Source organism: Passer domesticus, chromosome 3, assembly GCF_036417665.1.
Source record: "Passer domesticus isolate bPasDom1 chromosome 3, bPasDom1.hap1, whole genome shotgun sequence".
Lineage (NCBI taxonomy): Eukaryota > Metazoa > Chordata > Aves > Passeriformes > Passeridae > Passer > Passer domesticus.
The window spans coordinates 74,760,568-74,787,237 of NC_087476.1; the positions used below are offsets into that span (position 1 = coordinate 74,760,568).

Consider the following 26,670-nt stretch of genomic DNA (forward strand, 5'->3'; position numbering starts at 1 on the left):
CAGCCTCCAAACCCATGTTTATCTCTGTGAGAAACAGGTGGCTTTAGCTCCACTCCTCCTTCCCATGAAGAACTTGTTTCAGTTCCTGTTTCCAAGCATCTCTTACAGCTGCACCTATCTTCCAGCAGGTTAACTGGGCCAGGGCTGTTATATTTTCTTCAGTGAAATCACAGAATCATTTAGGTTGGAAAAGACCTCTAAGATCATTGAGTCTAATCATTAACCTGGTACTGCCAAGTCCATGACTAAACCATGTCCCTAAATGCCACACTTACACATCTTCTAAATACTGAGGGATGGTGACTCAACCACTTCTCTTGGCAACTTGTTCCCAAGTTACTTGACAACAATTTTTGTGAGGAAATTTTTCCTAATAGCCAATCTGAATCTCCCCTTGCAGAGTTGAGACCATTTCCTTTTGTCCCATCACTAGTTGCCTGGGAGAAGAGACCATACAACCTCCTTTCTTCAGGTACTTGTAGAGAGTGATGAAGTCTTCCCTGAAGCTCCTTTTCTCCAGGCTGAACATCCCCAGCTTCCTCAGACAATCCTCACATGAGTTGTGTTCCTAACCCTTCTCCAGCTCTGCTGCCCTTCTTTGGACTCACTCCAGCACCTCAGTGTCCTTCTTGCCCAAAACCTGAACACAGGATTTGAGTGCAACCTCACCAGGGCTAAGTACAAAGCAGTGCCCTCATCCTGCTGGTCACACTATTCTTGATACGTGGTTCCATTGCCCTTCCTGGCCACCTGGGCACATGCTGGCTCATGTCCAGCTGGCTCCCCACCAGCACCCCCAGGTCCTTTTCCACTGAGCAGCTTTCCAACCACTTGCCCCAAAGCCTTAAGCAGTGCAACAGTCCCCCTGACTTGGTGTCATTTGTTGCAAACTTGATGGGGGTGTGCTCAATCCCCTCATCCAGATCATCAATAAAGATATTAAACAGGATTAGCCCCAATACTGAACCATGGGAGACATGCTGGTGACACAGCTGGTTATTTCAACTCTGATGTTTCCCATGTAACACTATGACTCCAGAAGCCAATAGATTTTAAAGCTTTGTGTGCTCAAAGACACACAGTAACACTTTAAAGTTCAGTCATGCTGCTAAAAGAATTTCTTTCCATCTATTACCAGTTTAAGTGTTACTACATAACAGGGACAGTTCCTTGAATATCCCTTTCTGATATTTTGTCTGTCTCATATTTTTTCTTGCATGTTTTTGGATTTTGTGAAGTTCAGAGACATGCCATATAATAGTCCCTAAAAATCAAGTATCAGGAAGTAATCCTCTTTTCAAGCTCAAATTTTGCTTTTTAATTTTTTAATTGTTATTTTTATTATTTTATCTTTCTCAAGTTAAGAGGAGTGAGTCATGCATTTGAAGAGAAGATCTGGGGAGTAGAAAGTAAGAAGAGATGAGGAGAGGACTCTGGAGTCAAGGAAGTGACTAAATATTTAAATATTAAGAACATAATAAAGTCATGGTGGGAAAAAATAAAGCATTTTTCAGTCCCCAAGGCATGCAATAGCAAGGTTCTGCTATGCCTTTTTTAAGTGCTCCTTGATGTCCTTGCTTGCAGTTCCTAAGCAGCCCAGCTAGACTAAGATGCCCTTGAAAAGCTTTTAGGAAGCTGTAAAAATTCTCATTTTTCTGTGGTGATGGGAGGGAGAACCTTGTTAGAAGTCTGTGTAGTAGTTGCATTATTTGTTCCTCCTATCTAACGTATACATCTGTTTTCTCTTTTGGGAGCTGAAGCAAAAGAACAATCTCAGTCTCCTAATTGGTAGATGTTCTGCCCCACATTGCTGTGCATGGTAAGATTTCATATGTTACAGATGTTAAAGGAAGTATCAGAATATGAAATCAGATCCCACCCAGTAGTGTATTAGGGCAAAGGTGTCCCATTCCAGTGAATGTATATCATGTGAATCACACACTATACACTGCAAACTTTATGCATTTGAGATGACTGTTTTGTGACATTAACAGAAGTGTGTGGTTCTTAAAGATTTTTGGTTTAAAAAAAATTGGGGTCAAACATCAGCTTTGCTAGTGAAATAACAAATTTAATATTTTTGTTGTATGTCAAAAGATGTTTCATTTTGTTTGTAGAATGTCACTGTGTTTAGGTAGACAATATAACTTGGGAAGCATTTTATATCATCTTGGCCACAACTGTACATCTTCCCTGTATATTGAAGCATATGAATAAGTATTTGAACCTTTATTAAATAGCATGGCTTACTTTATGATATAATTAATTGCTCACTTTAATCTCTTTGATGAAAACCAGATAAAACTGCCATTTTTGTGTTGTGCCTATGGGGAGTTAGATTCTTGCTTTGTGTTGTGCATAGTGTTGCTTATTTCTCTGTATATCTCATGTTAGGGTTGTTTCAGGATTTGAAAAGATAGATGAAATTTACAGAAGGATGTCAAAGGATTAAATTGACTTAATGTGATGAGTTGCCTTTTTTGTGGTCCATTAGGTTAATCAAGAATTTTGATGTTGAATGTTCCACATGTGCTCTTTATAACTAATTTTGCACACTTGTTAGATTAGTAGGAAGACATATACAAGATGTTGAAATTTCCTGCAGATATTTGATAATGCATCAGCAAGGAAGACTCACTTCCAGTGTGGGCAGGCTCAGTTATGCAGGAAGACACTCATGCACTTCCTGCTGCCTAGTGACTTTGGTGAGAGAAGTGACACTACACTTAAGAGAAGGTGATACTTTGTGTATCTGAAATTAAATAAGGAAAAGGTTATCTAGCATACTAAATAAATCCAAATAGTAGTGCAGTCTAGTGACAACAATCAGTCCTAAAATGATACATTTTATGGTTTGTCTTTCTTGTCTTTACTTGTCAGTAGTAAAATAGGACCTTGGACTATATTGTTCTTGGTGAATTAAGAAATCATTATGTGTCTTGGTGAATAGTGTAGCTAACTTTTTGAATGACTAACTTTTTGAGGGGTAAAATGATACTGTATTTTTTCCCAGTTTCATACTTCCTGTGTTGCTGTATTAGACACATTAGGCACAGAATTTAGACCCTTTTTTTTTCCTCTGATGGTTTCTTCAGCTTCTGTTTCAAAACCAGACAGGGATAGATGTGCCTGTAATCTGGAGTTAAGAACTGTCACTACATTAATTTAAAGCAGTCCTTCAAAATTTGTCTAAATAGCCATAGAAGTCTAACAAGAAGGAAATTAATGCTAAAGATTTCAAGAGTGATTAATGATTTTTTTAATTTACAAATCTCATTTTTGTTGTGTCTAACATGTTAGGTATTCATACAACCTTAAGCCAGATTTCCAGTGTGTTAGGTTTGTAATTTATTTTGAAAATATTCCATGTGTCATTTGTCTTGCTAGATATAATACCTACCAAAGTAAATTTGCACGTCCCGTTGGTTTATTCTTTGACAATACTCACAGTTAATCTCTTTCTGTAAATAAATCTAGCAAATGTGTGACAGCCTTGAACTAAAATTTCAGCTGTGAAACCCATAATATTGTGTTTTCTCTGAAAGAGCTGTCGTGCAGTGGCAGAATATTCCAGCCCCATTTTATGGAAGGATATTTGAAGCAGAGTTTTTTCTCTGTGTTGCAGTGCAGGTGCAAACCTTTAGGGTCCTGAGTTTGCATACTCACTTGTCAGAGTGCACTCTATCTCCTTTCTGGCTGAAAATACCAGCAGGTATTTTCTTCTCTGGGGACAGGAGATGCCAGGTGGGAATAATAAGAAGAAAATAGTGCAGTCTGTAGTCCCATTCTGATAGAGAATCTAGGATGTGGATAGATTTTGTACAAGCCCTGGAGCTAGGCATAGCTAGAGAATTTAAGGTTCTTCAAGGTCATACAAATAGTTTCACATATAAAAGAAGGATATTAATTCAGGTCACTCAGTTCAATTAAATATGACGCTTTTGTATACCTTGTTAACTTTTGAATCCCATGTGTGTTGTTCCATTAAATAATTAAAGGGAAAAATTTTACCTAAAATTGGTACTTTCCTGAATACAATTTGCAAGCCCCATTATACACTCTTCTGTTTCTCAGGGTTTCAATGGCAAACAGTGGTCTGGTTTTTCTGCTCACTTTAGTATCAGCTTGCTCTGTCAATGACTATTAGAAGTAGAAATGGATGATCCAGTAAATGTTCCAGGCACTATTTCTCCTGTTAGGTGTAGGGTATCTTTCAGAGCTATTAAGGGAAATTTGTCTATTAGCAGATTTTTAACAAATGCCTCTCTTTTTAATATTGTTCACGAATATTTTTAATATTGTTCACGAATAAACTTTTTAATATTGTCTGAATAAACAATAAACATATGCTGTGCATAATGAAGTTCTTCCATCCCACTTTCTATTGTATAACATTTGCTCAAAGTGATATTCATAAATATTCATGTGATAAGACCATTCATACTTCAGTTACTAAGTATTATCCTTCCTTCCAGACAATTTCCAGTCCTTTATAGGAGAACAGTATTACCATCTGATTTTCTAAAGAAAAGAAAGCAGAATTGTATCTTTGGCAATCTCCTTCATGTTGGAGTAGAAGCTTACGTAATCTCCATCCTAAAAGCAGTCCACAGCTGACTGACGTGTGTGTGGCCAGTGTAGCTGTTGCATGTTCCTGTGAGTCTGTAAGAAGCAAAGCACATACGGGAGCAATCAATACAGCAGCTGTGACATTTGCCAATCTGATGCTCCATCATTAACACAAGATGCTTTTGTGAGAGTTAAAATGTCTGTCATCTGGTAAAAACTCAATCAAATATTGTTTTCTTATTTCTGGACCTATTATTTCTGCACCACTCCCAGGTTTCCCTGCACAAATAAGAACAAGCCACATGTCCTCTTAGTATGGCTTATTTGGTAGTATAAAAGTAACACTATAACCATGTGACTGGTGGGTGCTTAGGAGAGATTGAAGAAAATCTATAGGCAACTGAACCAAGGAGACCTCAATGGTATGAAACTGTGTTAGGGGAGATTTAGCTTGTGTGTTAGGAAAAGGTTTGTCACCCAGAGGGTGGTTGAGCAGGAACAGGCTCCTCAGGGAAGGAGTCACAGCACCAGCCTGACAGAGTACAAGAGGTGTTTGGACAATGCTCTCAGGCACATGGTGGAATTCTTGGGGCTGTCACATGCAGGGCCAGGAGCTGGACTCAATAATCTTTGTGGGTCCCTTCCAACTCAGGATATTATGATTGTTCTGCTCCAGCATGGCATGGAGATGGTTCACCCTCCTAGTGCCACTGTGTAATTTTTTTTTTAATCTTCCTGATGATGTACTCGATTGAAAACTCTTCAGGATTTTTGTCTCCATCTAAGCTACTTGCATCTCTGCAAAATACTGATTTCACATTGATCAAGAACTTATTTTGATGCCCATTTTTAGGAATGTTTAAATGTGTTGAATGGAATCCACTAAATGGAACATCACCATATCAAGCAAAACAGATCTTTTAAAAGTCACTCTCCTGTGGTTGATGTACTTCTGTTTATACTGGTTACTCTTCATACAATTGCCAGTGTGTTGGATGATGCTTTTAGCAACAAGGGAATTTTACATAGATGTGGGTATAAGAGATACTCTGCTTTTGCCTTGAGCTTATAAGTGCAAGATTAAACAGACGTTGTAGGGCTGTTATGTTTCTCTTGGGATTAGAGGACACTGTGTCCAGGGAGCCTGTGTCTTGCCAGTTTGTCAGACCCTGTTAGACAAAATTACTTCACTTTGTCCTTCCTTCTGAGCAGTAATTTTAATTTGCAAGATGGCTGAAGGGGCCTGCACTTCCACTGGAATAATACATATACAGAAAAGGATCAAAATTACTGAACCTTGTGATACACAGCTAGGAAGTGAGAGAAAGGGGAAAAAGCACTTTCTTTCCTGCTTCTTCCCCTGTATCCCCATCCAGCCAACATGGTTGATCACTTGTCAGTGCTGGTGAGAGATGGTAAGTCACTGCCTGTATTCTGCAGTGCTGGCAGGGCAGTGTGCCTTTTTGAGAGAGAAAACTCCAGTGAAGTAAGTGTGTGCTAAATAGGACAAGGTACTTAGCTCTGTACAGCAGCTGGAAAGGCTGAGACCCACATTGGTGTAATGAAAGCAAAGCCCAAGCACTTGTTTGGGCAAAGCCTATCCTATGTTATTGAAAGAAATGTCAGTAAGAAAAATAGCCACCTCACATATTCATGGAGGAAACAAAAGCCATATGGCAATTTGTCCAGCATTCAAGATGAGGGAAGAGCAGTCACTGAAAGAGTCATATACAGTCTAACCACCGGGGGGGAAAGTATTGTTCCTTACTCAGCTGATTGATGTCCCTTGGAAACATCTGGTCTTGCTCCTGAGTTTCTTTGATGATAGCATAAATGGTGTTGCATAATTCACCTTTTCTGTAGCATTGTTTCTTAGGCCTCTGTTGTGGGAATCACATTTTCCTTTTCTCTGCATGTTGTGTTCTGATAATCTTATTTGTTCTGTCTGTGGTGTCTCTGCTTCTGATGCTTTCTTATTTCTCTCTGGATTTTTTTCTGGCTTTCTGATGGACTTACTGAGGAAGGATTGGTAATACTGATTGCATTTGCAAGGAAGATACTATCAATTCATACTTTTTACTTTTACAGCGATGGCTACATTTACTCAAGTAGCAGAGTCATTCTCGGTTTGCTCACGCATTGTTGATTCACATAAAAAAATAGAAGGCCTAATTTTGACATAGGGCCTGATATTCTGTGTAATACAGTAATACAAAATTTCTCTTGGTAATTATATCGTCCAGTTTGTGGTAGACATCTTGGACTTGCATGTTCTGTTGTTTAGAAATTGATGACTCATCTGGCATTGGCTAATGGCATCCTTCTCACTTGGGTGCTGTTCAGGCTGTTCTGCTGTCCCCTGTTAATTTTCTAAGTCTGAGTGCTTCAGTCTGCTACTGCTCTTTGTATGGTCCATGTGTACACATGGGGAAAGGACCTTTGGCTTTCAGTACATTTTAATTGGGAATTCTCCATTTATATTTTAAAAATTCAAACCCGGGCTATGTTTAATTTTGGTGATTCCTGTTGAAGAGTTTGTCTTGAATCCTGGCTATGAGCTTTGTGGTTTGGGGTTTCTTCCCCAGCCTTTTTCCAGCTGATTTAAACTTTATTTTGCTATTAACCTCACTGGGAGGAGGGGCAGCCATGATATTGTATTTCTTTATTTTGTGTTACAGCATATATGACTCTAGTTTTAAAAAGCATATTTCAGAATACAGATGAGTGTTACTGGTTAACGCCAGTATGTCATATGTCCCCTCCACCATTTTTGTTGTTTATTGTTGTCTCAAACAGAGACATTTGGAGATTTTTTTTTCTCCATCAAATTCCTCAGCAGTTAAAATTGCTCAGAGAAGATAAATAATTTAAAGACATGAATTTCAAAATGCAGTTAATATTTCAGGTTGTAGATTGATCTGACAGTAGTGTGTTTATAAATGTTATGCTGAATGTTCCAATTTAATTAAATTTATTTTTTGGCTTGCGTGGTTTTATTAGAATCGCTGTGAAAAGTGATTATTGTCTGACTTACATGAAAGTTTCAGATAATGTTTTTGATGACTCTTATTTGTTTTTGTGAAGAAAAGTTCAATGTCTTGATGCATGTCACATGGAACAGTAGTAGAATTTGCTTTTCACATATCTATCCCTATGCTTTAATTTTGAATGCACATGTATTTTGTTTAATTTCTGCATTTGTATTTTTTATGTACGTTTTGCATCTCAGTTGCTTTTGCTTTTTTGCAAAAGTTGGAATATATTCTGCAATATCTCTGCTGCTCTGCTGCTCAGGAGAGTGAAGGTGGTTGGTTGTCCTTCTGTATTTAATCCCTAATCACCTGTCTAAAAACAGAGTAAGAAAACAAGAAGAGCATGCCTATTTGCATGCCTGTGTCATGTCAGGGATGTAAGAGAGTTACTTCTTATCCCTAAGTATGGTGCTTAGTGTTATAGTCTAACCTTTAGCATACAAGGCTAGTTTCTGCTCTGATGTGCACAATAAATTGCCAATACATTGTGATGGTTTTTTTTAAATTTATTTTTGTGGTAAAGAACAAAATACTGAATGTAATAAGTGTACGTGATAGTTAGATATTAAGTCATGGCCTGTGTAATTTTATTGGAAGTTTATTACAGTGCAGGCACATTTAATGGTAAATGCATATCCCTGTATGTGAAATCACCACTGATGTAATGAGAAGGGAAGGTTGTGATTAATCTGCCAGTGTAATAGTAACAGGCACTCATATACTTTATATTATTACACACAGCCTGTGTATTCAAAGCTGGGAAATTATCACCTCCTTTGCATTAATAAAGATGTCAGTGACCAGGGATATATCTGTGACAGGAAGGGTTCAGGGAACTTACCCTGGACTTGTCTGTTTGTTCTTTAAGGCTTAAGTGGCTTACATAGGTGGGAGTGTGTAAGGCTGCCAAAAGCCATTGCCAGCACAAAACCTGGTCCAGCTTGTGCCAAGACACCTCTTGTTGGAACCCAGGACACCCCTCTGGGTGCTCTGGATGATACGTGCCCCTGGTACGGGGCTGGGGAGTCTTGGCAGGAAGCCAAAGACACTTAGGATTTCGATCTTAACCCATGGAGCAAATTACCAACCTTGTATGAAGAATCACAAGTCACAGAAGTTTAAGTAGAGTAATAATGAATTAATGACTGGGTGAAAAATGGAGTTTTGGGGATTTTACTACAGGGGGTCTAGGATGCAAGATGCAGGGATCTGGATGTTGTCCTATTCTTCTTCCTTCTTCTTCCTAGCCTCTATCTTTTTGGTGATGTTGGCATTTGGATTGGTTTAGAATAGAAGTAGACAGTCTAACAAAGGTGATAGATATTGGAAAATAATGATAAATAAAGTACTTGTAGTTCATAGTATAAAATGTTGACACCAGCCCAGGGGTGGGCAGTGTGCCCTTGACAGACCTGCAGAGCAGACCTCTGCGGGTCTGCAAAAAAATATTTTAGATAATAGACAATAAACAACTTTGTGAACCAGAGCCAAAGAATTCCAACTCTTTCTTCGACCATCGGGCTGGAAAAAGGGGACTCTCAGGGTCATCTTGGATGCAGGGAACTCCAGAACCTCTTGGCCAGGGAAAAGGCAGGACAGAAGTAGCAGCAGCAGCAGCTATGTGGTGTGTCAGGACAGGTGAGGGGCAGGTCAAGCAACCAGCTGAGTGCCTGAGGCCCTTGTGACATTGCAGCAAGGTTGTGAGGAAACACAAAACTTGGCTAGAGAGGCTGCATCAGCAAGTAATTTTGGCATTGACCAACTAAATTGCCTTTTAGCTTTTTCATTGTTTTGCCTGTGTATAAGGGTACCTATATATACCTGAGGTTTTCTTCTTGGAGACTTGCCAGGATCTTTAGTTGGGGGAACAAGGGAACTGTAATGGCAAAAGGCTCCTAGGCTTGATATGGGGGGCAGCACCAAGGGCAGCACAGTGAAAGCAACCCCTAAAGGTATTTTTGTTGCAAACCAAGAGAATTAGAGAAGCAATTAGAAGGTGTGCTGAGAAGGGATAACGAAGAAGCAGACTGTCCAGACTGTTGCTGTGAAACAGTTACCTCAGGACCTCAGCCTACTGAGGTAGCACCAGGGTCCAGGAATAGCAGAGTCAGGCTCTATGAGATTATAGAGCCCAGCACTAATGGCAGCCTTTCCAATCTAGCCCCCTTTTTAATTAAACTGTAAATGCCAAAATATTATTTTCTTTTTTTTTTTTTCTTGATGATACTTCTTAGGATGCATATAGACTATGGTGAGCTTTAGGCAGAAGAATAGGACAGAGAACCTAAGAAAAAAGCAGATACTGACTGGCATTGCTAGCCAGGGTAGTTCACAGCGGAGCCCAGATATGCAAGTAGAGCAAAATATACCTCTCTTTTAGAGTAGATGGACTTGAGAGATGTTGTAATTTAACCTCCAAGTCTTCTCAGACTGTAGTCCGAGGAGTAATGGGAGAAAAGCATGTCAAGGTGCTCCTTGGTAGTCAGAAGGAAAGGCTGCCATGGAAAAAGAGCCTGAAGTGTGTGCAATAGGCAGAGAAAGCTCTTTGGTTCCTGGAACACACTGAGATTCATTAGTTTTTTGAAGAACAGCTAAAAATGTGATTTTGTTGGGGGAAGGTGGGGGTGCAGCTGTAAGTGTGCATGCTTGCAATGCAGCTCAAAATTACAGCCCGTAAATAGATGTACATACCTCCTAGAAGGGCTGTAGCTTCCTGCTGTAGTACAATAAGAATAGTAATACTTACCATTTAGCTTGTGCTTTCTATTTTCAGAGCTGTGCCAGTGTTAGGTATTTCAATGTAAAGCGAGCGGGTGATTGTGAACAGGATATGGTGAGCTTTTCAATTTCGGGGGGGGGGTGGGGGGGTGGGTGGGGACGAGACCAGTGCTATTTTGCATACTCCCCGGAATAAAAGGAGATTCAAACCCTTCTATTCTGGCAGTGGGGGCACGACATCTTTCAGGTTTCTTCCAGGAGCGACTCTCACAGGGGGAGCTGATTTCTTCTCGGATCTGACCACCACAGCCCTCAGTAATTGTAGCCGTGTCTGAATTCTGAGCTAAAAACAGAAGTGCAGCATGTGCCTATTCCCCATGTGATTCAGAAAGCAGGAAATTGAAAGAGCCTGACTGAGAGGAGAGGGAGAGCAAAGCAATAGACACATCCAATATTTGTCTGAAACCTGCTACGCCTGGGACGCCGGAGCTGTCATCTGCCGGCGCCGATTCTGCGTGCAGCCTCAGCAGAGCCTGATTGGGCGTAGTGGCACCGAAGGCAAGGGGGGAGAGGCGGCGGGGCTCGCCGCACCGAAATGTAAACAGTGAGAAGCGAGAGGGAGCGCAGCGCCTTCATGCTCCGAGGAGCAGGCAGCTGGCTCCGGGCTGCCCCGGCTCCGGCAGGGACCTCCGGCGGCAGGTCTAGCTGTGTCCAGCTCGATGAACAAAACCAGGCACTTCGGAGGCTCTCCTGCCTGTGGATATAAATAGGGGGCAATCGGGATGCGCTAGCTTTCTCCGTCGGTGCCGCAGCTGGGACAGGGCGATGGACATGAACGTGAAGAAGTTCACAGTGCGCCGCTTCTTCTCCGTCTATCTCCGCAAGAAGTCTCGGTCAAAGAGCTCGAGCCTGAGTAGATTTGAGGTAAAATTCGCCTTAACTTTGTTAAATGTAGCAAATGCTATTAGGTGCAGGTAGCAGAGGTACAAGAGAATGTCTGCATTTACTGATGTGATAAGTAGTTAAAGGTGCTCTTTCCCCGGAGGTGGTGATATTCGCACCTAATGTTCTTTGTTTCGGTGTAATTCAGTGATTTTTCTCGGTAGTATTCAATATATTGCATAATATATGTAGTGTGTTGCCAAGAGTCCTTTTATCAGCCTTACAGGGGAGGAGGAAGCTGGTTCAGGACATCATGAAGTTGTAGGAAATAATTACAGATCCACTTAAATTAGCACAAATAACACCATAGTTTGAAACAGCCTCATATTTTAGTCTACCCCTGCACACATACCATTCTTTCTTAGTGCTAGGTTTCCAAATAATTAATCAGTTTGCTACTGCCTGTCTAACATATATGGTATGTTAGACAGGGATTCTCTTGATTACTTCTCCATAGGTTTTCGTGTTTGCACATATTTTTCGCAGCTATTTTCTGTCCCATACACCTCTCCTGGTATTTTTGATTTACTTTGTTTTAGGAGAAGTTGTTCTTTAGGAGCTGTGGGGACAATGTCAAATTAAACCTTTCACGATTTAGCAGTGTGGGGAGATGAAGGCAGTTCAAGCAGGAGGTATTAGTCAATTGGAACGTGTGAATGGGTTAGAACCCGGATTTCTGCCTGCCTTCCTCAAACCACTGTTCTTCAGCCCTGTATTTAGAGCTGTGAATAGTTGGCAGGATGTGACATCAGTTGAATAGATGTCAGTTATTTTTATGTTGTTCACTTTACCATTGCAGATGATCTGTAAACTCTGCATTAATATAGAGGTAGATGGGGCCTGATTCCCTTCTGTCTCACATTTATTTTGTGCTGGTGTACTTCAATTGACCTCTGAGGAGTTAGTCTAATTTGCACTGGTACTCCCAGGAGGAGGATTAGTCTTATGCTGTGTGAATACATTTTGAAACATTATTACCTTAGTGTCCTATTTAAAGCCTCAAGTAATTGTTTGAACATAAACTTCTTCAAGTGTCATTGGTTAAACAAGGCATGCTGAAAAGCCAAGTTTTTCACCTGTGTGTTTTGTTGGTTTTCATTTTCTTTCCTAATTATTTAAAATCAGTGTTCTTTATCATGTAAATTTTTATTTTCATCATCAAACAGACATGCAATGCATTTAAAATAAACTAATAACTCCCTCCTTGGAACAGTCACATTCCAGTAGGATTGAGGGGAGAGATGGGGATACCTTTCCTTTCCTGATTGTGTAGTCAGAATCACAGAGCTTAAGCTAGAATAAATGTTCCGTGTAACACATTGTAAATTCTCTAAGCTCATGCTCCAACAGAGACAAGTAGACCTGGAGTTACTTGAAGGAGTTCTGAGACAAATGAGTGTCTTCACAGGCCACCAGTGTCAGGATGGGGTGGTAGGAGGGGAGTTGGTTTGGTGAGAGCAGAGCCCCACCAGACCTCATAACTACTCATTTGACAGTGCCATAGTCTGGGAGAAACAGATTCCACCATACTAATTATTTAATTTACTGGATAATCCAGTGTGAATGACCAGTATGACTCAGCACTTGTATCAGGCTAGACTCTTGCTTCACTTACAAAAAAAAAGAAGAAGAAGAAAAAGTCTTTGCAATCCCTTTGACCACCAGTGTTGGATTTACTGGACTTTCTCAATAATTATGAAATAGTTTTCCCTTACGTGAGTTGTATGTTAATGACTTTTTTCTGATTTTAAGTAATTCGCTTCAAGAAGCAACCCGATACATATCCTGTCACACATGTAGCTTCAGAGCATTTCATCCACTTTCCTCCTTTCTTCTCTGGCTTGTCAGTAATGACCAACTTGATGCAAAGTGGCTCAATATTATAATGGAGTGGAGAATAGGGGCTGTTCCAGCTATAAAGAAAAATTATTAATAAAATCTGTTCTGCTATTTAAGTGTGAAAATCATCAGAAATGTTACTTCTCCAAGCAGGGGGCAATGGCCGAACATGAACATCAAGTCTCCTCTGTGGTTTTCATCCCTGAGTACTTCCGTGTATTTGTAATTGCAGGCTAACAAGTGCTTATCAGACAAACAGAAAGTGTGAGGAAGCCTGTTAGATGTTTTTTTAGAAGTGAGATTATTCTTCATCTTAGAGGGTGGATATTTTTAAAGATGCAGTAAAAAGATACAGGTTGTTACATCACGGAATGAGTAAAAGAGGGTAGATATTTTTAAAGATGCAGTAAAAAGATACAGATTCTTACATCATGGAATGAGTAAAAGTAAAGTAAAGAAATTTGGAAAAAACACATAGGGCGTTGCTTTGCTTAGTGTGCATTAGCTAATGTACCTGGCAGAAATTGTGTTGCACAGTGTCATTTAAAATTTGGAGGGGAACTGTTTTTACTAAGTTGTGTAGGATTTTTGTTATGTTCTTCTTTTGGCAAGTTGTAAGTAGGGTTAAAGGGCTTAAGATAGGTACTCCTAGGCTCAAGCATTTAATATGCTTAAAATATTAGAGTAGATTCAGAAATAGTACAGTATTAGTTATTAATATCATGATTAATTACTTTTTCTGCTGTGGTATTCTACACTTCAAATTCACTTCTAATGACAGTGGTAGCTTATAGGGCCAGGATACAGCTGCAGAAAAGGACTTAGCAAATCACAGCATGTAACCTGACCTTTACTTGATTGTTTCAGATGCCAATGTCATTGCTATACCTGAAACAACAAGATGATCACCTTGTGTAAACAGCTGGGTTTCACACTTTGTCCTGCTAAAAGAGGCAGAGTGCACTCTGGTAAATGAGATGCTATTAGGGTTTCATCTCATCTTGCCTAAAATTCATACCCTTTTTATTCTGGAAAAATCTGGCTGGAATTTGAATTTATTTGGCCACAGTTTAGGGGTTTCAGTTGATATTACTTTTCAGTATGGACTGCATTGTCCTTCATTTAAAAGGTATCTAGTGATGTAATTTTATTGAATGTGCAGAGCAAAGTTTTGCCCTTCTGCATGCACAGAGTTCTGATTGAAGTCAGCTGAAAATTTAGCAAAGTCAATGGGAACTGCATGTGTGCATCTGAGAAAGGGCTTTGTTTATGGTTCTTGCTGAGTGTTGATGAACCTGAATGCGAAACCATCAGGATAAAATACACGCAGTGGGTATCTGCTGAAGACTTTGAGACCCGGTGGAATGCATCTTATGGCAGCGAGCAATATCCCTTGATTTATAATCTAAATATGCCATTGGAATAAGCTAGGAAATACCTAAGCTTATAAAGAATTTGATAATATTTATTCCAATGATGCAGGAGCGTTTGGTTTTTTTTTCTCTTTTGTGAAAACAACCAATTAAAACACTGCCTTTTATTCTTTTTGGAGATGTTTCTGGCTTTTGTGTTCCTGACATATTTTTAATTCATTATTCTTCCACTTTAATTCTTCTAATTCGCTTTTAGTTTTACTGGTAATGATGAATCCAAATTATGTTTAATCTATGTATGGGGCTTAGAGCCTAGCAGAGTTCTTGGAATTAATTCACAATTAATTTGGAGCCTGGTGTGCTTTGGCAAGATCAGTTTCAGAGGCAGGATCTCGTGTGGATGATTCAAGCATAGGCCCTCCTTTGGTTCCAGCACTGGCATGTAGGAAATGGAAGCGAGCCTATGCAGGCTTGAAAGTAGTAGTGCAGAAGGACTGGCACTGGCTTTGTAGTACTTTGTTACAAGAGATTTTTGGTTCTAATTTTAGGCTTTGATTCTGATTTCCTACAAGCTAAAGTTACAGCAGCCTTATGAAAGAGCCCACAAAATGCTGAGCTAGACTGCTCCTTTTCCACATTGGGCTGGAGCAACAACGCTTTGCTTGCAAACACTTGTGAATTCTTCTGCACTTGTATAAAGAGCAATTCTGTTTGTTATCAGCAGTATGTGCTTTACTATTTTTTATTATTTTTATCGTTACTCACTTGGTAGAGGAATAGAGTTATTCTGTCAAATGTTAGCCAGAATAAAGGCAAGTTAAAGAAAGGAGATGGGGATTATAAACCCAAGAACATCTCTGCAAGGTGTAAGTCCTGATGCAGCTTTAGTTTTCACGTTTTTTCCCCTGTGGTGATGATAATCTTTTTGATGCGTGCTCTTGTTACAGCAGAAGGTACCGACTCCGTTGTAGTGTCTGACTTCCCCCAGCTGCAGGCAAGACTTTTACAAGGAAATGCTGCAGTTCTCCTAGTCTTGCAAGGCTTGCTGGGGGGAAGGGAGGCAGGGAGGGGAGAGAGAGCAAGAACAGGAGGAGCGTGTAGTCCCTCAGCTAGGTCACTTGAGGAGCCAGGAAACCCATTTTTCAGGCTCATTTTGACAACTTGCTGTGTCATTACAGATGGTTCAGACCTTTATGCTTTGCATTTCCCATTTGAAAAAAGGAAAATTATGATAAATATTCAAGTCCTTTGTTACTATTCTACCTATTTACCTTGGGTTTGGGGGCACTACTCATATGTGTACACTTTAGTAATAAAGGAATTGCTCCAATTCCCCAGCTGCTTCTGGCTTTATCCCAAATAAAAGTCTCATGTGCCTCTCTATGCGCTCCTTCCAACAAGCCTCAACTGCTGAGGTGCAGAAAGGGAAAATTAAGCAGGTAGATGTAGGGATAACTAATACACAGGAAAATCACAGAAAATTTGGACTGGAAGTCATCTAAAAACCCTTGATTTCGACCCCTCTTCCTCCTTAGGGAGCATCAGCTATATCTATACTCTTCCACAAAAGACATTTTTCTAACCTCTTACTGAAAGCCTCCAGTGGTAAATGCCCATAACTTCTGTATGTGGTATATTTTGCATCATTATCCTTAGCATCTGAGGGTTTTCCTAATATCTAACACAAATTTCATACAGTGAGGAGAACAAGAAGCCTGTGTCTTCTTGTTCTCCCCACTGTAACTGTGAAAAGGAGTTTCCTTTTTTTTTGCAGAATGATTTTGATGCATTTGGAAACTGTTCAGGTCCCTTTTCTTAGTCTTTTTGGAAGGGTAGGAAAAATGTCTTTTCTCCTTTCTGAAAGTTAGGGGTTTCCATGAGCAAGACCCTAACCCAGTTACATTGTTAGGGAGTATCTCTTCCTTTTTTGGATGCTAGTTGTCCCTTGTAAAATCAGTTATATCTCAAAGGACCCTACCCTGCCCATCCAAATTGTCATTTTATGCTCCATTTCCACCGTCTCAGTGTCTGCGTGTTTCATTTTCTGATGGTATTTGGCATCCAAGCCAGTGCTGACAGAGTTGATTCATGGGCTCTGGTGTCAGATGAATTCGGACATAGACCACACAACTAAATGCAGGCTCTGGTCACATAGCCAGGGTACATGAATGTTGGGGCATAGAGCAGGGGCATGGGATCGTCATATAACAGAAGAGGTCTTAATTTGGTTGTGGGATCAGTCCTGTCTGATCCACAGATGGGATCCACACATGCCTACAAACTAATGGTGGAATGACTGAAAGGGAGAGGGCAGTACCCTTCCACTCTCTGAGCCAGGTAGTGCCCCACTTCCCTGTGCCTGAAACATCTGTGTGTGGGTGTACAGGAGATGAAAAGCTGAACCTCAGGGACTAGTTGGAACCTGTGGACAGCTGAGCATTTATTTGTAGTAATGTAGCTTTATGCAAGTGTAATTTTATTTAAAGTTTTAGCTCATAGTATAATGACCTGTCTCACCCTGTGACACAAGGAAGTCCATTTCAGAGGGTTTTGCTCTCCTACATCTATTTTTATTGTTAGTACCATTTGCTTCATGCATTTTTTCTGCCAGTGTCAGGAGAAGACTCCTTTTGTGTGTGCTATCTGCATTTGTGTCACGACAGGTATTCCTGGAAGTATTTCTAAAGTAAGACAGAAACCAGAACAAAAGCCCTCCTTATGTTGATTTACCAGTTACTCAAGTACAAATACTTTTCATCTAAATATTTTCTAGTAATTTCCTTTTTTTCACTTAACAAGACTTTCTGTCCCAGTGCAGCAAGGATTCCGTAAAAGTATTTGCTATTAATGAAGTCTTCAAGTATTGCAGAGAAGCAGCAGTTGGTTCCGCAGACAGGACACACACTCTGTGTGTGTGTTACCATCAGCTCTTACACAGAGCTTTCTGGTTTGCTTCCTGGAGAACAAAGTTTAAGGAAATGAAAAAAAGCGATAGGATTACTAAATCTGCCTTGAAAATAGCTTTCTGACTGAGGATGTGTAAGGAAGCAAGTGATCCATCCATTCAAGGCCCTTGCATGACAGCTACGATTCACATGTAGGGAAGTGCCTTGCAGGCAAACAGTTTGGGGTGCACATTTCCTCACTGAGTGCATAGATGTGATGGGATGGCCACAGTATGGCTTTGGAAGGCTTGGAAGGGAGCAGCTATCCTTTGCTGTTCACTCTCTCTCACTGCTTTGAAGTGTACTGTATTTGAAATGTATTACTATTTCAGCAGAGTTGCTTTTACTGTGAGATGTGGGAGAACTTACAGCTCTCTTCTAGCTGAGAGCCAAGAGTTCAAGGGTACTGGAAATGCAAACCTTTTAGAGCACAAAATACAAAACCACGAAGTTTCTAATGAAGAAAATATTTTCATCAGATTGCAGTGTATTATTAGACATTGTGCAGCAGTGCATAGGCAGGAAGGGAAGATACAGTTTGCCTACTAAGTAATGATAGCAACTGGCTGACTCATTAACCTTTAGCACATGAACTCATATAAAGTCCAGATGTAATTTGAGAGTGTCATGCCTCTTTCCTGCATGGCCAAATTTGAGCCTGTGTATGACTGGCAGAAAGCAACAAATCGTTTTACTTTCAAGAATTGTGTGAGTAAACTGGGAGGTGAGCTGAGTGTGTGGGTTTATGTATAACATTCACCTTTCTTTTCTTTTTGTTTTGGTAGAAATTTCTGTTCCTTTTTTTCTAATGAATAACAAAGAAAACCCTGCATCAGTTCAACTTCGTTTTCTCTGCCTTCACATTGCCAGTAACTAGTGGATAGGTTCTGTGACTCTGAAAGATATCCTAAACTTCTGCATCAGCAGACCTCCATGGCAATCTCTCCTGTATTATGTAATCTCTGTGCCTAGAACATGTCTGGGACAGAAATTAAACATTGTAATTGCATTAATTGAAAAGCCATCTCTCTAAATATCTGAAACCCTGCTGGATCTACTGCTAGTCTGCACAGTTCCTACTTCATCCCTGTATGGGTATGCATTGCAGTTAATACTAAAGAATAATCTGAAAGCAAGCCTTTATGTTAGATTATTTCTGTGACGCAGTTCAAGACCAATGCATATCACTAGATTTGAATTTTTTTAAAGTATTTAGTGTGTGCAGATGTTAAATAAAACATACTTCAGAAGTTTTTTATAACATTTCATTATGCTGTAAAAACTTGAAGCTCTTTTCTGGCAAGCAAAATCACTTATTTTTTGTTCCAAAACAAACTCCTTAATATTCAATTAAATCAACACTATTAGGATGGCTAAACCAAGATGTTTTCAAAATGCGAATTATTTTCATGTGTTGACATTGTATGGCTGATTTCAAACACATTGCAGTGCCTAAATTTGAAAGAATGCAGAAGATGATGTATCTGTTCTTGTTTTGCAGATTCTTGCATCCTTGAGAGTTACCTTCTCTGTATGTGGCAACCAATGAAATAGACATAAAAGGAGGCAAGGAAAGTGTGCTAGCTAATCTTAGCTCTTGTTTCAGTATTCTGTCAACTTCTCTTCAAATTCTACTTCCAAAGGAGGACCACATGGTTGGGCTTAGTCAAGAAATGGGTGAAAGTGTGTTATATGAGTCCCCACAGAACTTGCTGTTGTAAAGGCAAGTCCCCATTGAAGTAGGCATAAATTAATCCCTCAGTCTCTCCAGCACTGTGAAGTTTTCCAGGTTTATGATGATAATACTGTTCTGTTTTCCTTATTTAATCCTCTTTTGTTCATGGTGAAGTTTTAGCAATTGTAAGGCAAAAAATACATAAAGCCAATAAAGCAGGAGTTGGGTCAAACTAAGTTGAGGAGGATTGGTGGGAGGCTTTGCTTTCTCCTTTAAAACGTTTTAATGTGCATTATCCTTAGCTTTGTGGCTAAATCAAGCCATTATGTCATAAGGATAAGGACTTTGGAGGCATTTTCTCTGGTCTGAAAAAGGACAGCTGTGTGTACCCTGTTAACTACAAACTGATCCAAGACAAAAAAAAAAATCACCCATGTTAGTAGAGCTGAAGACAAGTTTCTCAAAATCAGTTGCTGAGATTTGGTTTTTTTTTCCCATGATTTCAAGTTTTTATGCATTTGTGGAATTGAAGAATCCATACTAAAAACATACTTCAAGTGCACCTACATTTTCTTTTAATAATTTTGCAGAAAAATTAATGTCACAACATAATATACCAAGCAGCAATGCTGATAAGGATGGTGGGCCACAGAACTCACTCTGTCTGCAAAGTGGAAGCTATTTATTCACCTGATTTTCCCTGTTCCACCAGTACAATTATGGCAGCATCCAGATGTCTTTTCTCCCTACGGCTGTTAATGCCATGGGTGCTACAGCATCCCTTCTCACACAGCAGAGGAACTCCATCTGTATTTGCTTTCCTCTGAAAGACTGTGTGCTGAAAAAAAGACCTAATAACATCTTTTGCCTGATGGTATGAAATGAATTTCTGAAAGTCTTCTCTGCAACAGGGGCTTTTATATTCTAGCAAACAAATTTTTCATTTTTCCCAGACAGGAAAACCTATATGGGACATTAGAAGGAATGCTGTTAATGATTCTGAGGATTGTCACTTCCAAAGCACAGACTACCTCTTGTGATTATCTGCCAAAAGTACATGTGTTATCCCAACTGCCTTTTTGAAAATCTCTCCCAACATCAGGACAAAGCTTACATACCAGTTTACTCTTGGAGATTGGTATTCCACTGTGAAAGGATGTACGTTACCCATAACAAAGATAATTATGTTAATGGTGCCAATTGAAATTTTTCCCTTGCTTGGTTTAAAAGCTTTTTTTTTCTAACAGGTTGTAAAAGAAGCTATAAAATTGAGTAATGTTTGTATTGAAAGAAATGCTATAATAGGCAGACAATTGTGATGTTATAGGAGGAGTTGTTTCCCTGGAGTTGTAAGGAAAGTTTTAAGGTTTTGACTTAGTGTTTCTATCTTTCTCATAACGTTTCAAATGAGTGAATTGAAACTGTAATCTTTTCCAGTGCAGATGGGTTCATTTCAAAAACATAACTTTTATGAAGAGTCTTATTTATGAAAAACAGATTAGTCCTTTGCTTCTGCTGTTGACTGCTTATTCTTCTATTGATCAGTTTAGGGTTTGCTTTTTGCCTCCTTTTTGTGTTCATCTCTTCCTCCTTGTTGTTAACCACAGACACAACCATGGTAATTATAACCTATCCCCAGGGAAGTGGAGACTTAAAAAAACATTTAATAAGCTGTATGCACCACAGCCAAGAGAAAGTTTGCCCTTTTACCCTAGCTTTTAAAATCCTTCTGCTGGTGTGAAATTCATGGGACTGAGAGAGAAATAAGAATAGAGGTCTCTCCATAGAGTACCACTATGGTCTACAAGCACTCATTTAGCTTTCTGGTGATCAGAGCTGTTGTTGTCTGGGATTTTGTATCATCTCTTCAGGGAGGCACATCAACTTCCCATTTTTCAGTTACTGAAGAGAAGAAATTAAGTTGCTTTGCCCTCTTGGGATATGATTTTTTTACTCTTGTCTGCAGGCATTTCTTCCCCCTTGTAAATAAAGGTAGAAGATTTGAATGTGCCATGTGCTGGTGTAGAATCGCACAGCTGGGCTGCAGAAATATTGAGCTCCATGCTCATGGAAACGGTACCCTTGAGACCAGGCTCTTGCCTCCTGGTGTCTTGTGAAACTCACTTTGCCTTCTCAGATGTTTCCCTTGTAAGGTAACAGTTCTGCTTTTTCCTTCTCCCTCACCCTATCATTCATCTGATTCATCTTTTTTGTTTTATGCTTTCAACTCATACAATGCAATCACATGATTTTGCTTTTCTCATACTGTGTCTATTTTGGTACTTTCCACCCTCACTTTTCTGAGATAATTGGGCAGTAAAAACAGAACTTTGAGGAAGTGCTGATTCAGAGATGATACTCACCTCTGAGGCTGGGCAATGGTCAGATGGTTCTGGAGCAAATCCCAGATGCAGTACTTACTGCAAATCTCAGAAATGTCCCCATTTCATACACTTCAGTCCTTGCCTATATCTCTTCAAATGTCTCTGCATTCTGGCTTTCTGTAGTTTAAATGTCTTGTGATTATTTCTCCTTCATGCAGAGCAGCAGAAGAAACTCTACGGAGTCCCCTTGTCTCACAGCTCCCGAGTGTGTAGCTGAGGGTTTCTTACCTCTGACTCAGCTCTGCTCCCAATTGAGCATGAGCGTCTTCCCTCTCTGGGATTTTAGCTTTATAAAGTACAGTTTTCACAGCACCTCTACTCTGACTTTGAAGCATGGTTACTGTGGTATCTTCAGTATCTTAGAAAATAGAGAAATAAAGATAGCAATGTTAACATTTTGTGTTGCATGACAGCTTTTGTGCCTTTTTTGCCTCTATGTTTTTTACCTCTGTGTTCTCTTTTGAACCTTGATGAAAAAACTCACAGTGAAAATTATTATTATGAGATTATTATTTGATCCCTTGTCCTTCTAGATATGTGAAATCATGTAGTCTCATGATTTCTGCTCAGTTATCATCCATTCCATCCATTTACTTCCTGAAAGGAGTAAACTGTGTAGTTGTTCTTCTTGGGATTTCCATGACAAAGTTAAAACTAGCCTGCATTAATTTATTCATTTATGATAAAAAGATCTCCCATTGAAAGCACCTTACCCTTGTAGTAATCCACTGCAAATGTACATGATTCAAAAGAAAAGCAAATCAGATTGCTCTTTTTCCCTCCCTGGAACTGTAATGAGATCTAAATCAGAAGAAAACTTGTATTGCTTTTATTGGGACACTTGACACCATAGCAGACTGGCATTGTTGTTGATAGTGCAGCATTCCTTTTCATTTCCAAAACTTGAGATATAGCAGAATGCTTTAACATCCTATTTTAGGTAAACTTCCTTGACTTCTCTGTCTTCTGGCTGGTGGCCTCAAGTTGCCAACAAGGACTATAAAAAACAAACAAACAAAAAACCCCCATGTAGTTTAATGTTTAAGCACATTTTGTATTATTACTAACTTCTTGGCTAGCACAAAATTAGTGTCCTTATAACTGAATGTGTAAAAGAGGGTTATCCCCTTGTCAAGCCTGTGAACCTAGAAGGCTAAATCTGATAGTATTGGAAGGTACATCTAGATCTGAAATCACAGTATTTTATCCCTGTGACCTCTAAAATATATTGAGACTGTCAAATCAGGAATCTCTCTTTTTCCCAGTGTAATTCAAACTCTTGTCTTGGATCTTAAAGTGTCCTGTTCTTTCCTCCTAAACTAAGAACTCTTCAAGGCATATTTATTAAATAAAAGCAGCAAAGTGAATGTTGAACTGCTGATGTTCCCAGCTAGTAGTGGATGAACAAGGTATTCTGTTAATCCTGCAGGGATGCAAACCAGAATGTCAGAGTATTACATTGGTTTTCCTTTACTTTTCTGAAATGGTGATGTGTCAGTGTGCTGTGTGTCTGTCATGTAATCATCTATGTGAACACAGGAAATTTACTGAAAAACTGAATTGTTGATTTGGATTCATTTTTAGCCTAGGTCCCTAAAAAAAAAGAGGCTTTATACATGCCCCCACACCCCTTTCTGGGCCTTTGCTTTGAAAGCACTATCAAATTTAACAGAGAAAGGGAGAAAAAAATAGTGTTCTGGAAGACATAATGTTCCTGTAAGATTCTTGAAAATAGGGACCTAGAGAAAGGACAACACTGCTACTCCAAAATGAAGGAAGGGGGAGTGGGAGCAAATTTCTTTGTCACTAAAGAAACCAAACAGAGGGAGATGGTGGGAGAGAAGGGGACATCTTGATAAGAAATGGAGATTTCTCACTCTCCTCTTTTCAGAATATTACTAGACTTTGATGCCAGGAAGGAAAATAGGATTTTTTTTATGAGAAGTGTGTTTGGATTTGCTGCAGAAACAAGTGGATTTGTCTATTTACCTGTGTAAATATTTGGGCTTTGAAATACTATAGTCCCCAGCAATGATGTCATTTATCGTAATAGTACTGTCTTTTACTGATGTTTTTCCCTTACTATGAAGTAAGCAAGTTCTTTTGTTTTAGCAATTACTGCTTCTAATGTAATGGGTGAGGCAGAAGAAGTCACTAGCAGTACTATTTTATCAAGGTTACTGAGATGCTTTTGCTATAAGGGGCAGGCAGTGTAGTATAATACTGTTCTTTTTCCCTTTGGAATCCAGTGATCGTTTTTGTGTGGAAACATATTAAAGATATTTTCTTGAAATCACTTTAAATGTGATGTACCAAGGGGGAAAAAGAGGTATTTGACTATAGCTTATGGAGTAAAAAACTCACAGAACATATTAAAAAAAAAACAACAACTAATTTATGAGTAGAGTTATTTTAAAAATCCTATAGAAGTTAGTAGAAAATATAGGCTGGCAAAGAATTAATCAGAAAAAAAATATCATAGTATAATAAGTCATGAGGTTTTAGAAACCTTGTTACAGAATTATAGTAGAATATCAGTGTTTGCTTGAAATAGCTTGTCATGCTAGCTCATTGTTGCTTTTATGACATGAATAATTAATTTCTTTGGATAAAAGTGGATATTTAGGCTGGCAAGAGAGGATTTGCAGGTGCAATAATGAGTCCTCAGGCGGGAATATTTGAAGTAAGGAAGTCTGGGAAGAATATTTTTACTGATGCTGTAATTGAAATAGTACATTGCAAAATTGCTTTTAAATTCTGTTGCATATAACTAAACACTATCAAATTACTTAGTTTGGTGTCTCATATTTGCAAGCTGAACAGTCAAATGGGTCAATCTAAAAATTTTTGATATTTTCTGATGTTTGCAGGATTTCTGATTAGTGACACTTCATTTGGTGAAGCTGCTAAATTTTTTAGCCAAGACCTGACCTGTGCCCCACAAACTGGAGTTAAAACTGATCACTTTTGCACAGCCTCTTTATAATTTGCCTCTGAATTGCAAATGAGACATCAATGCATACAGGAGAGAAGGGGACTTGTGTGGCCACATACACAAATGTTTTACACTAACCAGATTATGCACATCTTTTGAACAGACAGTCTCTTCTGTTGTTTGCAATAAAGGGAACATAAGCAAATAAAGTCTAGTGGTCTTTGCTCTTTTTCAGGACAGTTTCTGAACAGGATTCAGATGATACAATTTCTAAGGAATATGTTGTAATTACAGCCATATTTTGTGTGTGTGCATATATATATGGCATTTACATGAGTAATGCATTTAACAATGTAAATACATACAGGATGGCAGTTTTTCCATGGAAAATGCTACTAAGAGGATTACAGTTTGGTCTCATAATACCCTACACAGCCTCTCATTGACCCAGAGTGGAAAATTGTTTAGTTCTGGTGGTCACCAAACAGATCAGCAGCTCACATTCTTGCTGCTGACATTCCATCTGAACTGAAATTACTAAAAAGATAATGTTTTTTTTTTTTTTTTAAACTTGTGAAAATCTCTCCTCAAAATTATATTGTGCAACTTATTTAAAAATGTTTTCTGCATTTCAGGGTTTAAATTCCTCTGAAAATTATTTTTAGTACATAAATTAACAATTTCTGACCTTCTTCCTTCCCTTTTATTCTCAGGGTTGAGCCATTTTTCTATATTGTCTCCTGTCCCCACAGGTGTAGGTTTTTCCCTTTTGGTCTGTAAGAGGCTCTTCCTGTCCCTGAAAAGTGCTGCTAATGAAATCATCTTTTTCCCAGCTGCTTCAGATGCATCTTCTCTTCCACTGCTGAGGCCCATCCTGTAGACTAAGCCACTTACCTCCCCTTGTTTAAATATCTTATAAACAACCATTCTTGCCATTAACTGAAGCAAACAAGCTCAGCAGATCAGTTCATGCTGCAAACGTACTTTCCTTGAAACTTCTGAGGTTTTTCTGCTGCCCTTACTTCCACTCTGCAGCCCTTTCCTTTCTCATAGAATGGTAGAATGGCTTGAGTTGAAAGGTTCCTTAAACATCATCTTGTTTCAAATTCCCTGCCATGGCCAGAACACTTTTCACTAGACCAGATTGCTCAAAGCTGTATCCAACTTGGTCTTCAACATGTCTGGGGATGGGGCATCCCTAACTTCTCTGGGCAGGCTGTTCCCAAGTCTCACCACCCTCACAATAAAGAATTTCTTCCTAATATCTTTCCTAAATCTAGCCTCTTTTGGTTTAAAGTTATTATCTCTTGTTCTATCACCACATATTCTCCCTTCTGGTGTTGTACCAAAGACTGAGGATCCCCTTTGGCCAGGGAATGTCTGCAGGTCATGGAGGGCAGCTCATAATTCATATTTAAGTCCTAAATTCATATTTAAGTTCTAAACACTGAGACATGTTTTTGCTTTTGCACTGAAATTTTCTAATACACACTGTGCACCATCTACTAGTGACACACACGGCTTAATTACAAAATCACCAGTAGCATACCTCTTTGGTTTTTCAAATATCTGTGCTGCTTTACAAAGCCTTCTGGCTTTTCCTTTCACCGTTCATCATGCTAGGGAAGTTAATGGCTTGTTCCCAAAGCTCTCTCTGGGTTGCCAGTGTATTTATTAGCATAATGTTAAAGACTATGAGAATTTTTGATTCTGTATGATAACCAAACCATCTGCATTATTATAATGGTAAAACTCCAAAACAAAATTCAGACATTCTTTTGGTTCAAATACTAGATGTGTGTTCTCCACTGTGCTCCATTAATTACTGATAAATAGCTCTAATTTACAGAGAATACCCACACTGTCAAGCTTCCCTGATGTTAGTACACCAGTGTTTTATTTCACAACCAGTCTGTTCACAATCTACTTATTTTTCTTAGAAACTTGAAGATGAGAAGCACTCAATTTATTTGTTGTGCAAGTGTCTCTCAGACCAGAGAGATTCCCTGCTCACTGCACTGGAGTTCTTTATTGTGCCACCATGGTGAACTCTTGTGCTCTTATCTGTCTTGATTTCAGTGGTGCTGCAGCCACCTTCTAGAGAACCAGGTTTATGCTTACTACTCTACACTAAAAGCACTTTGGTTCTGGACCAACCAACACTGAACTCCCCAGCAGTCTTTAAGTACACTTTTGCTAGAGCTTGCTTCATGTATGCACTCTGGATTAATATTCAAGGGTTCCTGGTAGTTTGAGCA

The 26,670-nt window shown here is 39.2% G+C and overlaps 1 protein-coding gene across 5 annotated transcripts in view; it reads left to right on the forward strand.

Moving 5' to 3' along the window:
• Positions 1-26,670, forward strand: part of RPS6KA2 (ribosomal protein S6 kinase A2) — a 294,786-nt gene that overhangs the window by 119,772 nt on the left and 148,344 nt on the right. Inside the window, exon 1 of one of the 5 annotated variants that reach the window (XM_064414037.1) lies at positions 10,557-11,243. The exons of the other annotated variants lie outside the window; for them this stretch is intronic. Coding sequence (XP_064270107.1) covers positions 11,145-11,243 — 99 coding nt within the window. The 5' untranslated portion in view covers positions 10,557-11,144. Of the gene's footprint in view, positions 1-10,556; positions 11,244-26,670 lie in introns of those variants that run through there. 5 annotated transcript variants of the gene reach the window in all.